Genomic DNA, 27,059 nt, shown 5'->3' on the forward strand with positions numbered 1-27,059 from the left:
GTATTTGGAACTGCCTAAGCTTTTTAAACAAAGAGGCTGAAACATCAGTTGCTAGTCATTTATAAACTTTGTTATTCTTTGTTTTGTATCAGTCTGTCAGGAATGCAGTGTAGCTTTATTTCTTCCTTGAAATGTTACTTCTAGCAGCCTACTCATTTCATGGTTTTTTCTAAGCTTCTCAATATTCTTCAGAATAAAGAAAACAGCTCATTTTAAACAAGAAGTTTATTTAAACAACAAGACGCTTGACTTGAAGGGAAAACTATCTAGGATTCATTTCTTTTAGAGTAATTTATCCCTACTTAAAGACAGATTGCCCTACATGTAACAGCTACGTACAAAAAAGTTATAAAATTGTCCTTGGTTTTACAATGATAAATGAAAAACATTAAAATTCTCCAATCGAACAAGGTATGCAAGGATTTTTATGTTGTTCTTTTTTTGTTAAACAGTGAGAGCAAAATAACTTACTGGAATATAAAGATAAGAGCTGACTGAGCATGCCACTAATGGAGAGAGGGGGTATTTTCACAGAAGCAGTATTTTCCCCCATCCCATCTCCATTTGATGTCGATCAAAACATACCATTGGCCATTTAGTTAAAAAAAAAAATGCAATATGCTTGTGCACATACACAGTTACTTTATGTACAATAAAGGAATGGGGAAGGGGAAAATGAAAGAATAGAGAAAACTATACTGTAGTAGTCAGGATGTGGTGGAACCAAATTGCGGCTTTCTAATTGAGAATGTCTTCTTGGTCTGGAGGAACAGAGTTCTGGAGTAAAGTAGCAGGTTCCCTTTTTAGTAGACACCTCCTGTCTGCTGCTGGAACACATCAATTGTATCTTCATCCTCCATTTCCAACTGGCATACGAGAGAAGAAAAACAAATGGAAGGCCACTGATTATCAGCTCTTAAGATCTGTAACTCTCAAGTACCCCGAAAACTGCACAAGTTCCACCCAATTTCAGTGTTCATTATTATGGACATCCCATAGCTTAATGTAGCACCAGTCTTAAATTAATTTTTCACTTGGTCTTCCTTATATGAAGATTATAGAAAACTTAGTTTTTAAGTGAAAAAGCTGGGGAGCACCTGGGTGGCTCAGTTGGTTAAGCATCTGCCTTCGGCTTGGATCATGATCCCAGTATCCTGGGATCAAGGTCCACATCGGGCTCTCTGCTCAGCAGGGAATCTTCTTCTCCCTCTCCTTCTGTCCCTCTTCCCTGCTTGTGCCACCCCCCTCTCAAATAAATAAAATCTTAAAAAATAAGAATTTTAAGGGGCGCCTGGGTGGCTCAGTTGGTTAAGCGACTGCCTTCAGCTCAGGTCATGATCCCAGGGTCCTGGGATCGAGCCCCACATCAGGCTCTCTGCTCAGCGGGAAGCCTGCTTCTCCCTCTCCCACTCCCCGTGCTTGTGTTCCCTCTCATGCTGTCTCTCTCTCTCTCCCTGTCAATTAAATAAAGAAAGAAAGAAAGAAAGAATTTTAAGTGAAAAAGCTGAATATGTGCACGAGTTAAACTGCCTCACTTTTAATTACTGAAAATAAAAATGTTATAAAAATGATAAATTTATCACTTATCATAATGATAAAAATAAAAAATTATATAAAAGGGCGCCTGGGTGGCTCAGTCGTTAAGCATCTGCCTTCAGCTTGGGTCATGATCCCAGGGTCCTGGGATCGAGCCCTGAATTAGGCTCCCTGCTCAGCAGGAAGCCTGCTTCTCCCTCTCCCACTCTCCCTGCTTGTGTTCCTGCTCTCGCTGTCTCTGTCTCTGTCAAATAAATAAATAAAATCTTAAAAAAAAAAAAAAGACATAAAAAACAAAATAAATGGAACTAAGAATATGTGTAAAGGTTCTCACTGCAATGTTGTTTAGATGAGCAAAAGACTGGAAATAACCTAAATATCAATAAAAACTCAAAGAAATGTGGTACACTCTTAACATGAAATACCACACAGATTTACATGTGTAGAAATGGAACTATCCCTAAGATATAATATTAGGCTAAAAACAAACTTAAAAACTAGGTAGCGGAGTGCCTGGGTGGCTCAGTCAGTTGGGCGTCCGACTCTTGATTTCAGCTTGGGTCATGATCTCAGGGTGGTGAGATCCAGCCCTGAGCTGGGCTCCGGGCTCAGCAGTCTGCCTGGGATCCTCTCTCCCCCCTTTCCCTCTCCCCTTCCCTCTGCTCATGCTCAATAAATAAATATATAAAATCTTAAAAACCAAAACCAAAACCAAAACCAAAACCAAAAAAACAAACGAGATGGCAAAAGTGTTTACAATATGACTATATTTGTATTTCTAAAAGTGTGTTTGTGTATGCGCACGCAGGCATAGCATGAATGCATCCTGGCATGTGCAGGAAGCATTGCAGTTAGCTCTGTGCAGTAAGGGAAGGAATATGTGTAAGGACAGATTTATTAAAAAACTACTTTAAATTTTAAACTGTAACTCACAAACTAAGTTTGCAAGGCTCACTACCCACACATTATACATAAAAGAACCATCCTTCCTACCACAGTAGAAAAATCTTGGTACATATGGCAATCCTATGAAATAAATAACCTTTGTAACAGTTTATTATGCTGAGGGCGCCTGGGTGGCTCAGTTGTTAAGCGGCTGCCTTCGGCTCGGGTCATGATCCCAGGGTACTGGGATCAAGCCCCGCATCGGGCTCCCTGCTCCGCGGGAAGCCTGCTTCTCCCTCTCCCCCTGCTTGTGTTCCCTCTCTCGCTGTGTCTGTCAAATAAATAGATAAAATCTTAAAAAACAAACAAACAAACAAACAAAACCCCACAGTTTATTATGCTGATAATTACCCTCAAAAAACACATTCTAAAAACTGGTAATTTGGGGGGAGAAAAACAAAAACAAAAACCAAGAACCCTGGATACCTAAAGACAAGAAAGGGAATCATTTCTAACGAAGTTCAAATACACTAAAGTAGGACTGTGGCATTAAAATGTTAATGACTAAGTCTCAATTCCCTCTTTTGTAAATTGAAATAGCATTCAGTTATAAGAATTAAATGAGTCGAAGAGAATATTTAAAGAACGGTGGGCACTTAATTATATTACTATTAAAACTGGTCATTAAGATGTTCTTTTTTTTTTTTTTTTTTAAGATTTTATTTATTTATTTGACAGAGAGAGACACAGCGAGAGAGGGAACACAAGCAGGGGGAATGGGAGAGGGAGAAGCAGGCTTCCCGCCGAGCAGGGAGCCTGATGCGGGGCTCGATCCCAGGACCTGGGATCATGACCTGAGCCGAAGGCAGACGATTAACGACTGAGCCACCCAGGCGCCCCAAGATGTTGTTCTAATTTATACTTCTATTTAATAAACATTGGGAGAATAATTCTAAAATGAATCAATTTCATTCTACAGTTAAATTCAATTTCAAATACTCAAAGGAGTTCGATTCCACATTCAATGTAAAGTTTTTTTGTTTTTTTGGTTTTTTTAAAGATTTTATTTATTTATTTGATAGAGACACAGCGAGAGAGGGAACACAATCAGGGGGAGTGGGAGAGAGAGAAGCAGGCTTCCCGCTGAGCGGGGAGCCCGATGTGGGGCTCGATCCCAGGACCCTGGGACCATGACCTGAGCCGAAGGCAGACGCTTAACAACTGAGCCACCCAGGCGCCCCATCAATGTAAAGATTTTATAATGCAGTTCTGAACAAATCCTCCTCACAGTTTAATATTTGCAGCCGGCAATGTAGAGACAAGAACTTGTTTTTGGTGGTGGGTGAGAGCATCAAAAGACAGCAAATACATTCTAAACATCCAGGTTTAGCATAATAGGTTTTTATTCTTTTTAAACCATCAAAACATGTCTTCAGCCTATCTACTAAAATAAAACCCCCAGGATGTTACATTTATAGTGAAACTTGAAATGCCTTCAAAGGATAGAAGAGTTTTTCCTGTCTCTCATTCACCAAGAGAATTCAGCTCCTCCTTGTGGCTACCTACTATAACTGCTTCTTAGAGACTTATCACAGGAAATTACTTCAAAATATTCTTCCCTCAATTACAAACCAGACATTTAAAAAAAAAACTTTTTTTTTAAAGATTTTATTTATTTGACAGAGAGAGACACAGCAAGAGAGGGAACACAAGCAGGGGGAGTGAGAGAGGGAGAAGCAGGCCTCCCGCAGAGCAGGGAGCCCAATACGGGGCTGGATCCCAGGACCCCGGGATCATGACCTGAGCCGAAAGCAGACGCTTAACGGCTGAGCCACCCAGGTGTCCCAACATTTCAAATTTTTGAAGGTTATCAACAAAACCACAACCAGGGTAGGCTGCTTCACTCCTACCGTATTTACCACTTTCTAGTTTTTATGGACTGATAAATTTAAAAGTAGAAAGGCTCCAATTTAAACTTCTATCAAAATATTTTTTCCCTAAACTAGAAGTCTTGAGTGGAACCCGAGAGGGTAAAAAGAAACAAAGACAAAGAGCTTCTGCCATAGAAGACCGCCCAGCTGGTATCTTACAAAGTGACATGTGAAGAGATAAAGGGATCAGACACAGCGTCACCTTTTGCAGAGGCTTTGGAAAGCCACCTATTATCAAGAACCCTACTGATCGAGCAAAACCATCAAGATACTTCCAGTTAGAGCCCCAAGATCCCTTTAGTTCACAAGGACAACTAAAAGAGATTTCAGCATGAGAAGTAAAAAGACTCAGGATCAACAGCCAACCAATCACCTGTGGGGGAACCCGGAGTATGATCAAGAGCTATAGCAACAAAAACAGCATTCTGAATTATTTTCTCCAAATAATGCTGGCAATAGGAAAGAATGGATTAAATTAAATGACCTGTCAGCTTTACAAAATGATAACTGGATATTTAAAAACCAGTGACATATCCTGAAGAAATACTAATATTCATGATATTTTAGAGTTTTGCACTTGGGTGAAAAACTGTATTCCAATATCTAAAAGTTTACAAATAAAAACAAGGCTGTTGAGAAAATTACAAAACACTGACTTTTCTAGTTAGCACAAAGAGATTTTTACCTGTGCAGGTGTGTCTGTTTCATTGATTGGCTGCCCATCAAATCGGAATCTGATCTGCCTCATTGACAAACCCTACAAGAGAGTTTAAAAGCAGTAAGAATGCAAAGAAACAGTAAGAACTAAAATTATATGCATACTTAGCCATAAATATATTAAAAGAGAAACCTAAATAAACAATCATCAACATGTTAACATTTCTGTGTGGATAAAAAGATTTGGCATGACTTTCACTTTCTTTGAACTATGTTTGAACTTCTTTGGAAAAATGATTTTTTATTTTTTATTTTTTTAAAGATTTTATTTATTTATTTGACAGAGAGAGACACAGCGAGAGAGAGAACACAAGCAGGGGGAGTGGGAGAGGGAGGAGCAGGCTTCCTGCGGAGCAGGGAGCCTGATGCGGGGCTCGATCCCAGGATCCTGGGATCACGGCCTGAGCCGAAGGCAGCCGCTTAACGACTGAGCCACCCAGGCGCCCCGAAAAATGGTTTTTTAAAAAGATTTTATTTATTTGAGAGAGAGAGAGAGAACAAGCTGGGGGAGGAGCAGAGGGAGAGAGAAAAGCAGATTCCCCACTGAGCAGGCTGACTTGGGGCTTGATCCCGGGATTCCAGGATCATGACCTAAGCCAAAGGCAGACGCTTAAACGACTGACCACCCGGGTGCCCCAAAAATGATTTTTTTAAAAAAAGGTCTTTTTACGGGCACCTGGGTGGCTCAGTTGGTTAAGCAGCCAACTCTTGATTTTGGCTCAGATCACGATCTCAGGGTCGTGAGATGGAGCCCCAAGTCAGGCTCTGTGCTCAGCACAGACTCTACTCGAGATTCTCTCTCCCTCTCCCGGTGCCCCTCCCTCAACTCCCACTCCCACTCTCTCAAATAAATAAATCTTAAAAAAAGGTCGTTTAAAAAAGCTGTAATACTTTGAGACCACAGCTACTCCAAGCTTGAATAGATTATAGCTTCAAACTACATTTATTATTTTTTTTAAAGATTTTATTTATTCATGAGAGACAGAGGCAGAGGGAGAAGCAGACTTCCCGTGAAGCAGAAAGCCTGATGTGGGACTTGATCCCAGGACTCTGGGATCATGACCTGAGCCAAAGGCAGACGCTTAACAACTGAGCCACCCAGGCGCCCCAGTCAAACTGCATTTAAATGAGTTAGAAAGATACTGAAATTTAAAGTAACATATTTGCACAGCGACATTCTTCTGTGCGTTTAAAGAGCTCTCCAAAAAGGGGGAAAAAACCCACCCTTAATAATGAAAACTGTAAGTCACCTAAATAAATGTAATGATTAAAATTTTGCCTTAAAGCTACTTAACCTTCATTTCTATCCAAACAATTCCTTTCACCAAGCAAGAGTAACCTATGTCAAAACCCAGCACAATGTTAGGCACACCACAAGAATCCAACAAGTTCTTACCCTTCGGTAATCAACATTTCCACCGTAACTGTCCTAAAACCATCCATAAGCACACAAGCTTAAAACTGTGGAATACCTCAAAAGAACCACCTGCTTTTTAAATTCCTTCTCAGTACTTACCCAGACCAGCAATGATTATTTGTCAACCTCTCACTAAAAAGCACGCTCCAGGAGGGACAAGAACCTAAGACTGTCGTGGTTATACTGCATTCCTTGCACACAGTAGGTGCTCATGGGTATGCTACTGATGGAATAAAATGGATGAAAAGCAGTATCTACCTTACCATGCTTCATTTTATTTAAAAATAAATCTAAAGCTACTAAGTTGAGGAGCAGCTTTATTACAAAAAGGGAATTTTAAAATTACATTACTAGAGTTTAGCTTCAAGAAATTTTTATATTTAAGGAGATAAATGAGCCTAAGTATGCCCCTTCTGCAAAACAGATTCCGAAGTTTTACTAATCATTACCTACCTGGGTGGGGAAAAGGGGAAAGGAACAAAGTAGCAAAGCTGGTAACTGCAGCCAAATGAAGACAAGAGAGGAAAAGAAAGTATCTTTGGAGATATGCTGTGAATATATTAACTGGAAAAAGAGCTTTTAAGGAAGCATCCTACAAAAAAAAAAATCACTCCTGTATCATACTCAAATCACCAGCTATAATTACTGTTACACAAATCCCTGCTTCAACTTAACTGAGTTCCTAGGACTAGAATACTGAAACAAAGTGCTCAATACTTACATGACACCTGTATTCCTTTATTTAACATGGATTCATTAAGTCTGTCTTTAAAACTACCTTTAACATGAAGATCCTATTACCTTCCTTTAAAACTCTAGTCTGTGACACGTAACACTTTCAGACTAGCCTTTGTCTTGAGGAATACAAGCAATTCCCAGACCAGATAGGGGACATCCACAACCTTAATTCATTCCTCATGACATCCAAATTTAATTTGTGATTATGCAAAGCAACCATGAATTAAATGCCAAGCCATTAACTACTAACTATACATTTGCAAACACTCCATTGAAGACCCATTGCTGTAACAAAATACTAAGCCATATGCTGGGTTCTTCCTCTACTATGTCCACTAGGAAGGTCCTAAGGTCAATGGCATGGCCGTTCAAAACAAGAGGGGAAAAAAACACAAGCCCAGAACACGCATCGTATTCCTTTATTACTACCTGTTTGCATGCTTTTCCTTAACAATAAAATGTTTTATTTTGCTACAGATCAAAAGTCCAAAATTCAGGAGACTTGCCTTTCAGATTCCATGAATCCTGTAAATTCAAACAATGAATTTACATTAAACCAGTATTTGGGTTCCACTTCTGAGTAAATTTTCTCTCTGAGCTTTAGCTTCAGAGTTGTACCACAGAAGAGCTCTGTGAGGTTATCTCTTTGGATCCCTATTTCTTCATTTCACAAAAATGAACGGGACTAAACCAATGAATCAGCCTGGGCTCTCTGAAGCCACTTAACATTCCATGAAAGAATCTGTTATAGTAAATGCACACTAGAGTGGAATAGTATGCCCTCAGCCAAAAGCTATACAGCTGACAAAGTGGGCAAACTCAATTCTACATGTGAATAGAAAATTTATTTACAAACCAACCTCTGGAGGCTGTTTGAACGTTCTCTATCACTTTATAAGCATTTATTGAACACACTCTATATGTCAGGTAGTGGTTTAAGCTCTAGAGAAATAGTGAACAAAAAGGCCCTATGCTCATGTAGCTTACATTTTAATGGAGAGACAAATACAGACAGTGATCAATACAAGAAAACAAAAACAGTGAGAGGACCGAGTGATGGGAGCAGAAGCACTCTGAATTAATCAGGAAAGTCTCTGAAGTTAGTAATCAACCAAGAGTGGAATAAAATGGTTGAGGGCTCAGCACTATCCAAGAGAAATATGTGAGCTACATATATAATTTTAATTTTTCTAATTGCCACATTAAAAGCAGATAAAATTTTAAATGTTGTAAATCAATATATTAAAAATCCTTTTGTTTTAACATGTAATTAACATTTGAAAAATTAAGATATTTTACTTTTCCCACTATGAGTTTTCAAAATCTGGCATATATTGTACACTTTCCAGCACATATTAATTTGGACTAGCCATGTTTCAGGAGGTAAACAGTCACACGTGGCTTGTGGCTTACTGTTTTGAACAGTACAGGTTTAAGGAGAGAACAGAATTTGTTGATGGATTTTATAGGAGTTATAAAGTATCAAAGATGATCCCAAGATTCTGACCTCCCAACTAAATGTAACCTAGTGCTATTTACTGAGAGGGGACACCAGAGAAAAAGATTTCTAGGAGTAGAATCAAGAGTCTTTTGCACATTTGGGGATGCCTGGGTGGCTCAGTCGTTAAGCGTCTGCCTTCGGCTCAGGTCATGATCCCAGGGTCCTGGGATCGAGTCCCACATCGGGCTCCCTGCTCGGCGGGAAGCCTGCTTCTCCCTCCCACTCCCCCAGCTTGTGTTCCCTCTCTCGCTATCTCTCTCTCTCAAATAAATAAATAAAATCTTAAAAAAAAAAAAAGTCTTTTGCACATTCAATTTGAGATGCCTATTAGACATCTACTGGAACTCCTCCAAAGATCCAATGCCAACTGAGTTCATTAGAAAGTAAATATGAGCATTCAATTAATCTTGATATGAAATCCTTAGTCAAGAATCCTGAACTGTCAAAAAAACCCACAAAAAACCACCTTTAGCTATGCAAATTAGATTGGATAAATATTTTAGACTTTTGGGGCGCCTAGGTGGCTCAGTCGTTAAGCGTCTGCCTTCGGCTCAGGTCATGATCCCAGGGTCCTGGGATCGAGCCCCGCATCAGGCTCCCTGCTCGGCGGGAGGCCTGCTTCTCCCTCTCCCACTCCCCGCTTGTGTTCCCTCTCTCACTGTGTCTCTCTCTGTCAAATAAATAAAATCTTAAAAAAAAAAAAAATTTTTTTTTAGAATTTTGAAAGGCGTTATACCTACATTTAAAAAGCAGGGATCAGCCCAATTAGGTGACACTTCAACTCCCTCTTCCTTAGAATGAGAGAAGTAAACATTTGAAAAGTAAACAGGGATCTTGTTTCATCAAAACTCTGAGGTTATTCCCAATTTAAAAAGAAAATGGGAACTAATCTTTCCAAATTTTCCTGAATCTTATCTTCAAATTCTATTTGCATTCCAAGTGATATGCAGTGGAATTATATTTTTTATGGATTACCAATACTTTTTCCCCTAGTGCAAATTAAGAGTGGTCCCAAGTTTAGTCAACTTAAACCTAACAAAAAATTTAAGAAAAACTTTATTTACATGAGTAATGCACTAAAAAAAATTTTTTTTTGACAGAGAGAGAGACAGTGAGAGCAGGAACACAAGCAGGGGGAGTGGGAGAGGGAGAAGCAGGCCACCTGCGAAGCAGGGAGCCCGATGCAGGGCTCCATCCCAGGACCCTGGGATCATGACCTGAGCCGAAGGCAGATACTCAACGACTGAGCCACCCAGGCGCCCCAATACACTACATTTTAATATACCAGGAAAATCGCCGAATTCTTGATTGACCTACTAACTCAATCTTACAGAACAATCTCATAAAGACAATCTGCAATATGGGATGTGCTATGTGTCTTTGTTTTTCTGGCATATGGTATAAAGCCCCAGCATATGGTAGGCATCTGATAAATATCAGATAAGTAAAAAGTTCCTTTGGGTCCCCTACAAGAAATACAGGAAGTCTTAAATATGAACAGTCTAGGATTAATAGAGATTATCAATAGATATGTATAATAAAATGTTAATGGTTAAACTAGGTAGTAAGCACGTGGGTATTCAATGAAAAGTTTTTCAACTTTGCATTACAGTTGAGTTTCCATATTAAGTTTTGAAAAATAGGACTGTTTAAAAAATGTATGATCATCTAAAATCTAAAACTTAGTAACGAGAAAAGACAGGCAGAGAATTTTGTTGAAAACCACTAAATCTAGGGCGCCTGGGTGGCTCAGTTGTTGAGCGTCTGCCTTCGGCTCAGGTCACGATCTCGGGGTCCTGGGATCGAGCCCCACATCGGGCTCCCTGCTCCTCGGGAAGCCTGCTTCTCCCTCTCCCATTCCCCCTGCTTGTGTTCCTGCTCTCGCTACGTCTCTCTGTCAAATAACTAAATATTAAAAAAAAAAAACAAACAAAAACACTAAATCTAAGCATGAGTTTCTACTTTGTAAAAGGTATGCTATGTAAAAGTTCTACAAGATTACCTTTTAAAATTCCCCTGTAACCTGAAGGGGCACTAGTGTTCAAATATGGAAGACGCTAGAGTAAAAATTCTTTAGCACAAGTAGGAAGTACATATTTATTAGTGTGTAGAGGGATTTCACCAAAATTCTTCAAATAAGAGTACACTGAAAATCATTATCTTTTAAAGAACTATAGGGGCGCCTGGGTGGCTCAGTCATTAAGCATCTGCCTTTGGCTCAGGTCATGGTCCCAGGGCCCTGGGATGGAGCCCCACATCGGGCTCCCTCCTCTGCGGGAAGCCTGCTTCTCCCTCTCCCCCTGCTTGTGTTCCTGCTCTATCTCTGTCAAACAAATAAATGAAATCTTTAAAAAAAAAAAAAAAGAACTTTATGATTAGTTTACATATGAAGATAAAAATCATATAAGCACAGTATTCTATTATAAATAAATTAGGCATTAAAACAAAGTTTCAATCTCAAAATGAAGTTTATCCTCAGTTTCTTCCAAATGCCCTTAGAGCTCATGCAGGAAGTCCAAATATCAGCTCAAACTCAATCTCCCAACTTCTATAGGTTTAAGTCTTACTCTATTTGGAGCCTATTTTTAGGACAATTTGCAATGCAGACAACTTGTTTTTGTCTAAAAGAATGACTTTCCCAACTTTTATATGTTATACATTCAAAGTTGAATAAAAAAAATACTTCTGCCAGGTTACTATTGAATTAACTAATAAAGGTATCAGAGTTTTTGTTATACTTGCAAAAGTCATCTTTAAAGTTGCCTCTGTATTGTTACAGATTCAACCTCACAAAAGGAAGCTTCTTTGTCTTAAACTCTGCACTCACCTCCCAGCATCTATTCATCTCTACTTCCTCTTCTTGCTGTCCATTTACTAATTTCTGAGTAAAATGCAAATGTCCCTATAACATAGGAATGTTTCTGCCTGACTCAGGAGGTTAAATTTCTTGACATCTACCATTATTTAAGAAAATATTACAATTTTACATGCTTCAGGAAAATTGCAGTGTTGTTAAACTCACAATTTAATTTCCAAATTTGTTTAAATGCTCAAAATAAAATGTTTTGATGTGACACAAATTTTAAATGGATTAAAAAAAAAAAAAGAGCCTAACAAGAAATTTTATCAAGATCATTCTTATTCTCTTATAAAAGTAAAATCTCATCCCCTGAGGAACAAATTTTGTGTTGTGGCTATAATTTGATGAATTCTGGCATAGGACTAGAATCATATAGAATATTAACCAAACCATCCTCAGGACTTTCATGAAGCATCAACATACCAAGTGTAGGATAGAACTGATATGTCAAGTATATAAGTGCATTCATTCAACCAAAAGATAATTATAATATTATGCCAGCCTAGTTTCTATTCTCAAAAAAATAAGGTTTGTTTTTTCTTAATAAGTTTTATTGGAAGTGCGTATGTCAGTTCCTCACCTGTCGTTCACAATAGGCTTTCATTAGTTTACTAAGTGGTGTATGCCTCTTAATCTTAAACTGCACCACAGAACCATCCTGCCCCGCCACCTTCAAATTAATATGATCGTTGTTCTCAGTCTTGACTCCTTCCTGTTGAAAGAAAAATAAAAGTATAATTTGGAAAATGTGAAAAACAAACACCTTTTAAAGTAGCAGCAGCCCAACTTGCTTCAGAAATCAACAGGTTTCTCATTCTGTATGATAAAAGAGTATACAGCTGTTTTCAGCCGCTGAAATCAATCTGAAAGATGAAAAATCCTGGAGCAATGATATTAAATAGCTGTCACAGAAACGGAAAAGCAGCCTACATGCAATACCATCAGCGAAAACCATTGACTTTTATCGATGGGTCCCACTCAATTCACTGAAAGGCACTCCTGCATCTGAATTTTCTAAAATGGCATATTTTATCCCTCAAAATGTGTCATTTCCCTTAAAAAGATTAAAAATAACCATCCTTTCTCTTTATAAAGCGCTTTAAGTACAGAATGCAAGGATAAAAATCTAAAACTTGCAACCGAAAACTCATTACAACTGTCTTGTTAAAAAGTTACTAAACTCAATTTAATAACTTATATCTCAACTACATTTAAAAAAAACCTAACTGAGGAATATCCCTCGATTCTCTCTGAAGCAGCGGTAGTAACTTAGAACCACTATTCATGTTCGCCTCTATTAGCAGCCTCACTTTTGTTTATTTTCAGTTAAGAGCTCTTATTCTCCCCTCCCCTTTGTTGTCATGGGTCAAATGCAGTTTTCTTCCAAGTCTTCCTTGTAGATTTCCACCCAACCTGAAGTTCACCAAAATCAAGGGCTGATGTAATTCTGTAGCCCCCAAGTCACTTCAGAAAGGAAAGGGGAGGGGGTGTCACAGAAGAAACCCTACGAAAGTCCCGTGTGCCAGGATTAGAAGTGTGTGCCTTAGTCCTCACGGGAAGAGCCTCCCGGTGCCTCAAAACCCGCGTTAAAAAGTTAAGCCCTACCAAGTCTTTCTGCTCGCACCTCTGCCTCCAACTTCTCGAAACCGCATGGTCTCCGCAGGTTAGGGGTGATCTGGCACCCAGGCAAAAGCCCCTGCCCAGCCCCCTGGGGACGCCGAAGCCGGGAAAGTGGGAAATACTCCCCGGGAATCCCCGAACCCCCGGCCCCTCACGACGGCCCGATGGGGAACCCATCGGCAGCCCATTGATTCTCCTCGAGCCCTCTCCAGGCCAGCGCGGCGCGGGGCAGGGGTCCCCAGATGCCCGCAGCCCCCCATCCCTGAGGGGGGAAGCCCGGGGTGGAGGGAACTCCCCGCCACCGCGGAGGCGGCAACACCCGCCGCGGCCAGGCGCGGGGTCCGCGGAGGGTGGGGACACCGCGCGCCCTAACGCCCCTCCGCACGCGCGCCCGGCCGGCCGGGCCGGAGGAGCTCCGCTCGCGGCCGGTGGGCCCGCGGGCGTCCGCGATTCGCCCGCCCTACTCGCGCCCGGCGCGCACTCCGAGGCGGTCGGGGGCGGGGGAGGGCGGCGGGGCCTCCTCCGGCGCGGGAGGGAGGAAGAGGGGAGGGAGGAAAATGGCGCGGAGCGCCCGGGCCTGAACCGCGGCCGGCCCCGTGGGGGGCCCAGGAAGGCGCGGGGAGCCCGGGGCTGGCTCGGGCCGGACCCCGGCCCGCGCCGTGACCCCGACCGCGCGGCGAGCCGAGGAAGCCAGCGCCAAGCTCACCTTGGGCTTTTCGTCGGCCATGGCGAGCGCCGGAGTCTCCTCAGCTGCCGCTTCACAAAAGAGGTACCAGGTCCGCACCGAACGAGCACACAAGCAGCACCAGGAGCGGCAGAAGAAGGAGGCGGCAGCGGTGGAGGAGGGAGAGGGCGCGCGCACGTCGTGCGCTCCCTCCCCCCACCCTGCGTGCGCGAGCACGAGTCGCCGGGGCTTCCCATTGGTTGCCGCCTCGCGGGAGCGCGCAACGCTTACATAACCACCCCCACCCCCCGCCTCGCACCGCCCTGGCCTGGGCCCGGCGCCCGCCAGGCCGGCGGGAAGAGGCGCGGACACGCGCACCCGGCCCGCCGCGGGGGCGCGCCTGGCTCTGGGCGGGGCTGTATTGTCCTCCTTCTGTGGTGGAGCTTAATCAAAATGGCTTCCAGCTGGTCCTCGGTGGGGACGAGGAGGCTTGAGGCCTAGACGTGAGACTCAGGCCGGGGAAGGCAGACTGAGTAGAGGAGGAAGGGGGAGCCTAAGTAAAAGCCCCAGCAGGAGGATCTGGGAAAAAACCATCTTGTTTGGTGACCCAAATGCAGCTTTCCACACGGTTGGAGGTACATCACACTCACTCAGCCTCTCATCTTTTGAATTTTAAAGCTTCAGCTTCAACCCGCTTCCCACCGGGCTCTTGCTTCAGTGCGGTGCCTCCTTGCTTCTTGCTGGTAAACCCGTACTTTGCTAGCTGAGGAGAAATTTTCATCCTACAAACTCCTTACTCATGGCCTGGCTCCCAACCTCCAAGAGGAAACAGGATCTGTAAGAGTGAACCACTCAATATCCAGCTTCCAAACCAATCGGTCAGGGTAAAAAATAGAAGTAGGTCCCTCCTGTCTTAGGAACAATCCTGACTTCAATGCAGTGGATTCCTCCCGCTACTCTCGGTAGGTTTTATTATTTCCTTCGTCCTATGCTTTCTTCCACTCCTCCCTTAGCATAGAAAAAGACTCTTGATTCTGTTTCCTTCTTCTATCTAACTCCATTCTTGGCCAAACATCTTGAAAAACTGTCCATGCCAGCTGCCTCCACTCCCTCACCTCCCACTCACTCCTCAATCCACGCAATCTGGTGCTGTCCCTGGAGCTCCGCTAAAACTGCTCTCTGCAAGGTCACCACAGGCTTCTGTGCTGAATCCAGTGCGCCTCCCCGTTCCTCACTCCTCTGAACTCCCGCCCTGTGACTTGGGGCTGTTGACTCGGGCCGGTCCTTGATCCCTTTGCAATTCTTTTCCTCCTCAGCCCTTCCCTTAAATGTTCCTTGCATTCTGTTTTAGATCCTTTTCTCTTATCATTCTGTTCCCTCTCCTGGGATGATTTCACCCACCTTCTATTACCACCTATTAGCTAATGATTCTCAAATATGTATTTCTAAACTAGAGCTTGCTCTGATCTTCCAACCCATAAATCCAACTGACCTGTGAACATCTCCACCCGGATGTCCCAGAGGCACCACAAACTCAGCAAATTTCAACTAAAATTCCTCACTTCACCTTCCGGGAACTGCCCTTCTCCTTTGAGTTCTTGGTTCACTGAGTGGCACACCATGACAACTATTTCTCCTCCAAGCCGGAGAGCTAGGGGGCGTCCTTGACTTCCTGCTCTTTTTCACCCTCGCCGGTCCCCAAGCAAAGGATCTTTGAGTCTAGTCTATTCCACCTTCTAAATACCTACCAAATCTAGCTACTTCTCTTCAGCCTCTGTCTGGTCTCTGGGCTAGTCTCATTTGCTGGGCTTCCAGCTGATCCTTCATGGGGAAAAGGAGGCTTAAGGCGCTAGGTGTAAGACAGGCCAAGGAAGGCAGATTGATCAGGGCAGGCAGGTGAATGAAGCCTGAATTCAAGTCGGCTTACCCCAAGGCTACTGCAATAGCCTCCTGTTTTGTTATTATTTTTGTAAGGTATGTCCCTCTTGTGCCTATATATTTGAGTGGATCAGAATCATCTGGGGTACCATTTTTTGTTTGTTTTTGTTTGTTTTGTTTTGTTTTAAGCAAGCTCTACTCCCAACATGGGGCTTGAACTCACCTCCCTGAGATCAAGAGGTGCATGCTCTACCACCTGAGGCAGATGGGTGCCCCTAGGGTACCAGTTTAAATGCATATTCTTAGAAAAATAAAATAAATGCATATTCTTGGGCAATGTGGCTCTGGAATCCCCCATTTTTAACAAGCTTGCCTGGTGATTCTTGCACACACTGGTCTGAGAACCACAAACCATTCTTTTTTTTTTTTTTTTAAGAATTTTTATTTATTTGACAGAGAGAGAGAGCACAAGCAGAGGAGTGGCAGGTAGAGGGAGAGGGAGAAGCAGGCTCCCCGATGAGCAAGGAGCCAGATGCAGGGCTCGATCCCAGGGTCCTGGGATCATGACCTGAGCCGAAGGCAGACACTTAACTGACTGAGCCACCCAGGCGCCCCACAAACCATTCTAAAGTAAAAACAAGGGCGCCTGGATGGCTCAGTTGGTTAAGCGACTGCCTTCGGCTCAGGTCATGATCCTGGAGTCCCAGGATGGAGTCCCGCATCCGGCTCCCTGCTCAGCAGGGAGTCAGCTTCTCCCTCTGACCATCCCCCCTCTCATGCTCTCTCTCATTCTCTCTCTCAAATAAATAAAATATTTTTTTATTTTAAATTATTTATTTTTTTAAAGATTTTTATTTATTTATTTGACAGAGAGAGACACAACGAGATAGGGAACACAAGCAGGGGCAGTGGGAGAGGGAGAAGCAGGCCTCCCTTGGAGCAAGGAGCCCGATGCGGGGCTTGATCCCAGGACCCTGGGATCATGACCTGAGCAGAAGGCAAACGCTTAACGACTAAGCCACCCGGGCAGCCCAATAAATAAAACTTTAAAACAAAATAATAATAATAATAATAATAAAGTGAAAACAAGTTTTTGCCACTCCTTGGTTCAGTGGCAATCCTCTGCCTTGAAGGGTAAAGTCCAAAATTCTTATAAGACCTACAGAGCCCATTGAGAGCTAATCCAGGCTAACCATTCTAGCTCTTTCTCATCATTTCCTCCTGGAAATGTCTGCTTCGGTCATATTTAATTACTTGGGGTTCCTGAATGTGCCAGCTCTCTATCAACTCTAAGCTTTTGTCCATTGTAGGTACTCAAAGATTCACTGAATGAATAAATAAATTGAAGCTATCCCTATGTGTAAGGTCATATGCTAGGCACTGGGCAAAGTCCCTGACTCAAATAACTTATAATCAGGCTGGGGGTGGGTTGGAAATACACAAGAAGTGAAAGGGGAAGAGAACCAACTGCCCTGCGTCAGGCACTGAGTGGGGCATTACTAATATTAGCTCATTTTCTCCTTACACAAACCCTTCCAAGTAGGTGTAGTATTTATTTGCTACTGAGGGTCAAAGGAGTTAAGTAACTTGCCCAAAATCACACAGCTGGCAAGTAGTGTTGATTGAGCTTCTACTGTATGCCAGGGAATGAACAAGCTGGGTGCTATGCCAGGTACTATAGAGAAAGAGAGATGCTATCCTTGCTCTCCTGAACCTAGGTCTTCTTTTGCCATCACGTACCTTCCCAGCCTGATAAGACTGGAGAACCATCAAAAAGGAATATGTCATGTTAAACTTACCCTTATTAATATATGAGGGCCTCCAATAATCAAATGGTTGTTTAGTCATTAGCTTTTGGGCGACAGGTGTGTCTTACAATATCCTTCCTCTCCAAAGTTATGCTAAATTACAAAATCACCTTCAGGCAAAGGAGGAGCTCCTATAAAAAGTAGTTAAGCATATTCAAATGTGTGAGCATATATATTCCAATGGCAGGGGTGCCTGGGTGGCTCAGCTGGTTAAGCGTCTGCTTTCAGCTCAGGTCATAATCCCAGGGTCCTGGGATTGAGCCCTGCATCAGGATCCTCGCACAGCGGGGAGTCTGCTTCTCCCTCTCCTGCTCCCCCTGCTTGTGCGCTCTCTTTCTCTCTCTCTCTCCCTCCCTCTCAAATAAATAAATAAAATCTTTAAAAAAAAAAGAAAAAATATTTTCCAATGGCAGACCAGAATTCTGTGAGTTGAACCTAGGGAATCTACTAAAGTTGTATACTGAGAGTCTCTTTCCAATTTCCAAGGGGGAAAAATGTGAAAAGATAGAAATTTCCCAACATAAAATTTCTCCCTTCATCATTTTTATAGGGGTGGGAAGGGGGTGGCTGTGCACTGGAAGAGGGTGCTTTAGAATAAGAAAGTAGAGGGGCGCCTGGGTGGCTCAGATGGTTAAGCGTCTGCCTTCAGCTCAGGGCATGATCTCAGGGTCCTGGATCGAGCCCCTTATCAGGCTCCTGGCTCGGAGAGGAGTTTGCTTCTCCCTCCCCCTCTGCCTCTCTCCCCTGCTCATATTCCCTCTCTCTCTCTATCTCTCTCTCTGTCACATGAATAAAAAAAAAAATTAAAAAAAATAATAAGAAAGTAGAAGGGGTAGCAAATACAGAAAAGAACAATGGCAGATGTTCATCGAGTGATTATTATCTGGGGATTCTATGCTAAGCCCTTGATCCTCACAAAACCTCTATTATTGTCCCCATTTTACAGATGAAGAAAATGAGACAGAATGGTTGGGCAACTTGGTCACCCAGCTTGAAGTAGCAGAGACAGAATCCTATGCAGTTCAGGCTTTCCAACTCAGAGCCCAGCGCTTAGTTACTGTAGGACTGCATATAGATCCATATGGAAGGAAGAGAAAAAACAGGCAGAAAAAAATCCTAGAATAGTGCCAGGAGCACCAGTTAAGTTGTTTTGACTTAAATTTTTGTTTGGTTGTCTCTCAGCAGAATGAAAGTTCCATGAAAGCAGAGACCTGTCTGTCTCCTTTGCAGTTTTATCCCTAACACCTTGCATAGTTCCTGGGTGCTGAAGGATGAGAGAAGTGGTAAGTGAGGAGGGAGCTGTGTGGTGAGTAGGAACTTGGGCAAGAAAGGTCTCATTCCTCTGGAAATCTAATTAAATATCAATAATTGGCATAAGAAGGTAAGTAAGGGTAGGGTGAACCTGCCAGAAGGTACTCCTCAGGGCCAGCTGCCAAAGAAAAAACAATATTCCTACAAGTAGTAGGAAAACAAGAATCACAGAGTCTTGTTTAGAGCTTTAAGTCTTTGCCAAAAACCCCAAGAAACACATAACTGAATTTATAACACAGACAACTAAAGCGTGTAGTTTATAACATCAAATTTCCTTCACATTCTTTTTAATTTTTTAATTTTTTAATTTTATTTTTTTAAAGATTTTATTTATTTATTTGAGAGAGAGAGAATGAGAGAGAGAACATGAGAGGGAGGAGGGGCAGAGGGAGAAGCAGACTCCCCGCTGAGCAGGGAGCCCGATGCGGGACTCGATCCAGGGACTCCAGGATCATGACCTGAGCCGAAGGCAGTCGCTCAACCAACTGAGCCACCCAGGCGCCCCTTCCTTCACATTCTAACAAAGGTTAGTTGAGTACTTGAGCTATCTCTGTGAACACTGTAAGAACACTGAATACTGAATGCCTAAATACTGCAGGAAATCTGGAGGATTTCTGGAATGGTGATATAGAAAACTTCCAGCTTTCTATCTTTGCGTCATGGCAAAGATAGGACTCGAGAAAAGTGCCAACAGTCAAAGCCAAGAGGCTGCTATATTACACTTTAAATGTGTCAGCTGGGGTATAACTATAGGGAAATATTGTCCCAAATCACAATACCATACATCACTGTCTAGTAATATATATACTGCACACACATAACTTAGAGGATGGCCCTGTAAGGGCCTTTTTGAGGGTGGGTATCATTGCTATTCACCTTTGTAGTCTCTGCAAGTAACAAAGTCCTGAGACCCAGTGATCAATAAATATTTACTGACATAGCAGGGTACCTGGGTGGCTCAGTCGGTTAAGCGTCTGCCTTCGGCTCAGGTCATGATCCCAGGGTCCTGGGATCGAGTCCCGCATCGGGCTCCCTGCTCTGTGGGAAGCCTGCTTCTCCCTCTCCCACTCCCCGTGCGTGTGTTCCCTCTCTCACTGTGTCTCTCTCTGTCAAATAAATAAATAAAATCTTAAAAAAGAAATTTACTGACATAGCAATAGTAACATAGTTCTCGTCATGAGAATACCAAAAATGCCTACAGTGGGTTTCCTGAATGCAGCTTCTACACTGGAATGACAATTTCTTCTAATCCCATTAACGCTCCAGTCCTACTTCTCTGTCCATTACTGGACTCAAGCAGGGCCCATTGATGTGAGGCTGTTTGTCTCATAAAATGAACAGATATTGAGCAAATCTCATATTTCACAGTTGTGCCAAATATAGATAATATCTACACACTTCAAGCTCCTGTTAGTGAGTGATTACTCTCACCCTGAGCTGGAGAACAGAACTGGGAGAATGGTTCTCAAAAGGTGGTCCCCTGGGCAACCACGTCACCTATACTTGTGAATCTGGTAGAAGTGCAAATACCTGGGCACCACCCTAGACCCACTGAATAAGAAACTCTGGTGATAGAGTCCATGAGTCAGTGGTTTAACAAGCACTCTAGATAATTCTGAAGCTCACTGAAATTTGAGAGCCACAGGGCTAGAACAGCTTTTACTCCTCCAATAGAGAATTTGTCACATTTATAATTTTATTTCTCAACTTGAAGTCTTACAAGGGGCTATAGAGCAAGTTTTCACAGATAAGGCCTTATTTGTGTATGTGCACATATGTATGTATCAATATATGTGTATATGTATGTGTTTAAAACATTTATCAGGAAATTATTTTTATTTTTTATTTTATTTATTTTTTTAAAAAGATTTTTTGTTTATTTGACAGAGAGAGAGAGAGTAAGCACACAAGCAAGGGGAGCAGCAGAGGGAAAGAGAGAAGCAGGCTCTCCACTGAGCAGGGAGCCCGACGCGGGGCTCGATCCCAGGACGCTGGGATCATGACCTGAGCAGAAGGCAGACGCTTAACCGACTGAGCCACCCAGGCGCCCCTTTATTTATTTTTTTTAAGATTTTTTATTTATTTATTTGACAGAGAGAGACAGTGAGAGAGGGAACACAAGCAGGGGAAGTGGGAGAGGGAGAAGCAAGCCTCCTGCTGAGCAGGGAGCCCCCTGCGGGGCTAGATGCAGGGCTGGATGCGGGGCTGGATGCGGGGCTGGATGCAGGGCTCCATGAGGGGCTCAATGAGGGGCCTGATCCCAGGACCCTGGGATCATGACCTGAGCCGAAGGCAGACACTTAATGATTGAGCCACTCAGGCACCCCAACTTTTGAATTTAAAATTATCTGGTAAACATGCTAAAAGATGACTTTTTCTTCTTTCTAAAGTTTTTATTTTAATTCCAGTTAGTGTTATATTAGTTTCATGTGTGCTATATAGTAATTCAAAAGTTCCATATAGGGCACCTGGGTGGCTCAGTCGTTAAGTGTCTGCCTTAGGCTCAGGTCATGATCCCAGGGTCCTGAGATGGAGTTCCACATCAGGCTCCCTGCTCAGCGGGAAGCCTGCCTCTCCCTCTCCCACTCCCCCTGGTTGTGTTCCTGTTCTTGCTCTCTCTCTTTCTGTCAAATAAATAAATAAATAAAATCTTTTAAAAAAAGTTCCATATAAAAGATGACTTTTTTTGATGATAAGGTAATAATACTCCTGCTAGTCTTTTTTTTTTTTTTTAAGATTTTATTTATTTATTTGACAGAGAGAGACACAGCGAGAGAGGGAACACAAGCAGGGGGAGTGGGAGAGGGAGAAGCAGACTCTCCACGGAGCAGGGAGCCCTATGCAGGGCTCGATCCCAGGACCCTGAGATTATGACCTGAGCCGAAGGCAGACGCTTAACGACAGTCACCCAGGTGCCCCTCTTTTTTTTTTTTTTAAGATTCTGTTTTTAAGTAATCTCTACAACCAAAGTGGGGCTCAGACTCAAGATCCTGAGACCAAGAGTCACATGCTCTATCAACTTAGCCAGCCAGGCACCCTTCTCTGCTAGTCTTTTTTTCTACATAAATACTGATAGATACCTTTTATTTTTACAAAATTTTACTTTTATCTTCATAAAATTTTGGTACAGTTACCTTTTAATGATTGCATAAGGCTTTTCTGTGAGACATTTAGATTATTTCCTTTTTATTTTTGTCGTTATTCAAAATGTCCTTGATTATTTCCTGGAAGTCCAATCATAGGGACAGAGGCACCTGGGTGGCTCAGTCGTTAAGTGTCTGCCTTCGGTTCAGGTCAAGATCCCAGGGTCCTAGGATCGAGCCCCGCAGCGGGCTCCCTGCTCGGCGGGAAGCCTGCTTCTCCCTCTCCCACTCCCCCTGCTTGTGTTCCCTCTCTCGCTCTCTCTCTCTGTCAAATAAGTAAATAAAATTTAAAAAATAAAAAAGTATAACCCTTTCCATTAAAAAAAACCCAATTATGGGGACAAAAAAGGTGAACATTTTAAAACATCTTGAGAGACTTTTCCATGTTCTTCATAGTTCTTCGAAATAGCCGGGCAATTTCATTGCTGTTATACTTACTTAGTTGTTCCTCTGTTCCTCTAAGGTTGAACATTGATACCAGCAATTCTTAACAGAGGTGATTTTGTCCCCTACAGAACACTGGGAATATTTAGAGACATTTTCAGTTGTTACAATTGTTGAGGGGTATTATTGGCATCTAGTGGGTAGAAGCCAGGGATTCTGCTAAACATCCTGCAACGTACAGGACAGCTCTCACAACATAGAATTTTCTGGTCCAAAATGTCAGTAGTGTGGAGACTGATAAATTTTTATTGTTGTGTTATATATAGCACATACCAAAATATACCGTTTTTGTTTTGAAGTTATCTGAAATAAATTTTCTTTTTTTTTTAAGATTTTAGTAAATTTATTTATTTGAGAGAGGGCAGAGTGAGAGTGAGAGCACAAGCAGGGGGAGTTGCAGAAGCAGATTCCCTGCTGAGCAGGGAGTGGGGCTGGATCCCAGGACTCTGGGATCATGACCTGAGCCAAGGCAGACACTTAAATGACTGAGCCACTCAGGCGCCCCTGAAATAAATTTTCAAGAGAGGACTTACAGGGTCAAAGTACATAAATATTTGTATGCTTCTCTCAATCTCTCTCTCTCTCTTTTTTTTTTAGGGAGAAAGAGTGTGTGCTCAAGTGGGGGGAAGGGCAGAGGGAGAATGTTAAGCAGGCTCCATGCTCCAGGAGATCATGACCTGAGCTGAAATCAAGAGCTGGGCGCTCAACCAACTGAGCCACCCAGGCACCCCTCTATGTTTCTTGGTAATAGATTTCTTTCTTTTTTTTTTCTTCAAGATTCTATTTATTTATTTAACAGAGAGAGAGAGTACAAGTAGGCAGAGTGGCAGGGAGAGGGAGAAGCAGGCGCCTGCTGAGCAGAGAGCCCGACGTGGGGCTCAATTCCAGGACACTGGGATCATGACCTGAGCCACCCAGGCGCCCCTCTTGATTATAGATTTCTACCTTGTTTCCAAAATAGTTATGTTGCTTGATATATGTATTTATTTCTCTGCAGGCTAGGGAGATTTGATTTTACTAGGATGCATTAAATGCATCCACTTAGCACTTTATCTAGGCCACATCTAGAGATGTGCTAGAGCACAATTCTTCTGGCTTGATCTGAGAATGATTCTTAGTTTGACTTTGGAGTGACTGAAAGTGATTTCTGGTTTGACTTTTGGGCAATAATTATGTTTTGTTTTAGGAGATTTTTGATTCCAGAAGTATTTTATTCTGTCTTCCTTAGGTTCTGATATACCTCAGGTTGAAATTTCTCTTGCGTAATTGAAGACTCTTCAGTATAGATACAGGAATTCAGGAGTTAAACCAACCAATATAAGGAGAGGAGGAGCCTATGGAGGAAAAAGAAGACAAAAAGATTTGTATACTGATTATTTGTTTTTCCAAAAGTATTCATTTATAATTATATGTAAGAAAAAGAGGATTTATAAACTATGTAATTGAAACCTCATTCTTGGAAGTATATCAAGAGGGACTAGAAGGAAGAAAAAGGTCCATAGATAGAATAATAATAACTCTATTAGCTTTAGTTTTCTTTTAAAAAAAAGTAAACGTATTCGAACAATTATGTAAAGTTGCTGGTGTGTAGTGCTCTTAGACCAAAATATGTTTCTTTTTTTTTTAAGATTTTATTTATTCATTTGAGAGAGAGAGAGAGAGAGAGAGAGCACTCAAGAGCGGGGGGGAGGGGCAGAGGGAGAGAGAGAGAAGCAGACTCCCCACCTAGCAGGGAGCCTGACATGGGGCTGGATCCCAGGACCCTGAGATCATGATCTGAACTGAAAGCAGACGCCCAACTAACTGAGCCACCAAGGCGCCCCCAAAATATGTTTCTAATACTTTTTCCTAGTATTCCCAGAATACTTATTCCCAGACCTAGTATTACCTAGTCCTAGGTCAGACAATTTCAATGCTTCTTCAAATGAGGGTCTTTTTTTTTTTTATCTTTAAGTAATCACTACACCCAACATGGGGCTTGAACTCACAACCCCAAGATCAAGAGCCACATGTTCTACTGACTGAGCCAGCCAGACGCCCTTCAAATGAGTTTTAAAATATCAAGAAACTGGGGCACCTGGGTGGCTCAGTCGTTAAGCGTCTGCCTTCGGCTCAGGTCATGATCCCAGGGTTCTGGGATGGAGCCCCGCAGCGGGCTCCCTGCTCGGTGGGAAGCCTGCTTCTCCCTCTCCCACTCCCCCTGCTTGTGTTACCTCTCTCGCTGTGTCTCTGTCAAATAAATAAATAAAATCTTAAAAAAAAAAAGTATGTTCTTTTATTTATTTATTTTTTTTAAAGATTTTATTTGACAGAGAGAGACAGCGAGAGAGGAAACACAAGCAGGGGGAGTGGGAGAGGGAGAAGCAGGCTTCCCGCGGAGCAGGGAGCCCGACGCGGGGCTCCATCCCAGGACCCTGGGATCATGACCTGAGCCGAAGGCAGACGCTTAACGACTGAGCCACCCAGGTGCCCCAGAAGTATGTTCTTTTAAAAAAAAAAAAAATATCAAGAAACTGTAGTACTAAAATTTTCCAAGGTCTTTTGTCATTCAAATAGTTTTTTTCTCAGGTCTCCCTTTGAGAAAGGTGGTTTTTCTTTTTGGTCTTTCATCCTGTTTTAAGATTTTATTTATTTATTTGAGACAGAGAGAGACAGAGAGAGAGAGCATGAGCAGTGCAGGGGAAGGATAGAGGAAGAGGGACAAGCAGACTCCCAACTGAGCAGGGAGCCTGACTTGGGGCTCGATCTCAGGACCCTGGGATCATGACCCAAGCCGAAGGCAGACACTTAACCGACTGAGCCACCCAGGTGCCCCTTTATTATTATTATTATTATTATTTTTGAAGATTTTATTTATTTATTTATTAGAAAGCGAGCGAGAGAGAAACAGCATGAGAGGGGAGAGGGTCAGAGGGAGAAGCAGGCTCTCCGCTGAGCCGGGAGCCCGATGCGGGGCTCGATCCCAGGACTCCGGGATCATGACCTGAGCCAAAGACAGTCGCTTAACCAACTGAGCCACCCAGGCGCCCCCCTTTATTATTATTTTTAATTAATTTTATTTTTTGAGAGTGAGAGAGTGGCTGGGGGGAGACAGAGGGAGAGGGAGAGAATCTTTTTTTTAATTTTTTTATTGTTATGTTAATCCCCATACATTACATCATTAGTTTTAGATACAGTGTTCCATGATTCATTGTTTGTGCATAACACCCAGTGCTCCATGCAGAACGTGCCCTCTTTAATACCCATCACCAGGCTAACCCATCCTCCCACCCCCCTCCCCTCTAGAACCCTCAGTTTGTTTTTCAGAGTCCATCATCTCTCATGGTTTGTGAGGGAGAGAATCTTAAGCAGGCTCCATGCTAAGTGCAGAGCCCCACTTGGGGCTTGATCTCAAGACCCAGATCATGACCTGAGCCAAAATCAAGAGTCGGGCGCTTAACCCACTGCCACCCAGGCACCCCAAGATTTTATTTATTTATTTATTTATTTATTTATTTAAAGATTTTTTATTTATTTGAGAGAGAGAATGAGATAGAGAGAGAGAGCATGCGAGGGGGGAGGGTCAGAGGGAGAAGCAGACTCCCCGCTGAGCAGGGAGCCCGATGTGGAACTCGATCCCAGGTCTCCAGGATCATGACCTGAGCCGAAGGCAGTCGCCTAACCAACTGAGCCACCCAGGCGCCCCCAAAGATTTTATTTTTAAGTAATCTCTATACCCAATGTGATCAAGAGTCACATGCTCAAGAAAAAAAAAAAAAAGGGTTGCATGCTTTACTGACTGAGCCAGCCAGTCACCCCCTGAATGTTCATTTTACTTTCAGAAAATATTAGGCTTCTTTTTACTCCCTGGAAAATGGACATGAATGCTTTCCTCATACTTCATAGCCACACCACTGGTATTAGAAATGCTCAGATCAGTGAAACTGTGAAACATTTGGAAAATGCATTAAGACGTAGATGGGGGCGCCTGGGTGGCTCAGTTGGTTGGGCGACTGCCTTCGGCTCAGGTCATGATCCTGGAGTCCCTGGATCGAGTCCCGCATCGGGCTCCCTGCTCAGCGGGGAGTCTGCTTCTCCCTCTGACCCTCCCCCCTCTCATGTACTCGCTCTCTCTCATTCTCTCTCTCTCAAATAAATAAATAAAATCTTTAAAAAAAAAAAAAAGACGTAGATGGTAGAACAGTGTGGAATTTTGTGCAAAACTGCATTAAAGTTCATCCTATGGATGGCTGTCTTCAGAGACAAAGATTTGGATGAAATTGTGATAGCCACAAGAATTTTTCTTCCTTTGCTTAACAATCTGTACCTCAAAAGAATGAACTATTGGGGTGACAGGATTTTCCTAACCACTCCAAGTCATCTTTTTCTAGCAATTCAAACAGGCCATTCAGAAGAACCTCAGGGAAGAGGGAGTTTTGAAATTATGTCTTGTTTTCAGATCAAATTTCTTTTCTTTTTTTTTTTAAGATTTTATTTATTTATTTGAGAGAGAGAGAATGAGAGAGAACATATGAGAGGGGGGAGGGTCAGAGGGAGAAGCAGACTCCCCGCCAAGCAGGGAGCCCGATGTGGGACTCGATGTGGGACTCGATCCAGGGACTCCAGG

At 42.7% G+C, this 27,059-nt stretch overlaps 1 protein-coding gene and 1 long non-coding RNA gene across 3 annotated transcripts; one reads left to right on the plus strand and one right to left on the minus strand.

The window, feature by feature from the left end:
* Window positions 1-210: 210 nt before the first annotated feature.
* On the minus strand, window positions 211-14,100 carry SUMO2 (small ubiquitin like modifier 2). Of its 2 annotated transcripts, XM_036088716.2 has the most exons (4): window positions 13,912-14,097; window positions 12,166-12,297; window positions 5,038-5,109; window positions 211-866 (listed from the first exon to the last, which is right to left on the minus strand). In XM_036088716.2, the coding sequence occupies exons 1-4, from the start codon at window positions 13,930-13,932 to the stop codon at window positions 804-806; spliced, it is 288 nt and encodes a 95-aa protein (XP_035944609.1). In that variant the 5' UTR covers window positions 13,933-14,097; the 3' UTR covers window positions 211-803. The 2 variants fall into 2 exon arrangements, with proteins under 2 accessions (XP_035944609.1, XP_077922185.1); XM_078066059.1 differs by lacking the exon at window positions 5,038-5,109 and having other exon boundaries at window positions 13,912-14,100.
* A 4,641-nt stretch (window positions 14,101-18,741) lies between these two features.
* Window positions 18,742-23,906, plus strand: LOC144381034 (uncharacterized). Its single transcript, XR_013445443.1, has 2 exons — window positions 18,742-18,838; window positions 23,682-23,906. It is a non-coding gene; the product is annotated as an uncharacterized LOC144381034 (long non-coding RNA).
* Window positions 23,907-27,059: the final 3,153 nt, after the last annotated feature.

This window comes from Halichoerus grypus, chromosome 2 (genome assembly GCF_964656455.1).
Source record: "Halichoerus grypus chromosome 2, mHalGry1.hap1.1, whole genome shotgun sequence".
Classification (NCBI taxonomy): Eukaryota; Metazoa; Chordata; class Mammalia; order Carnivora; family Phocidae; genus Halichoerus; species Halichoerus grypus.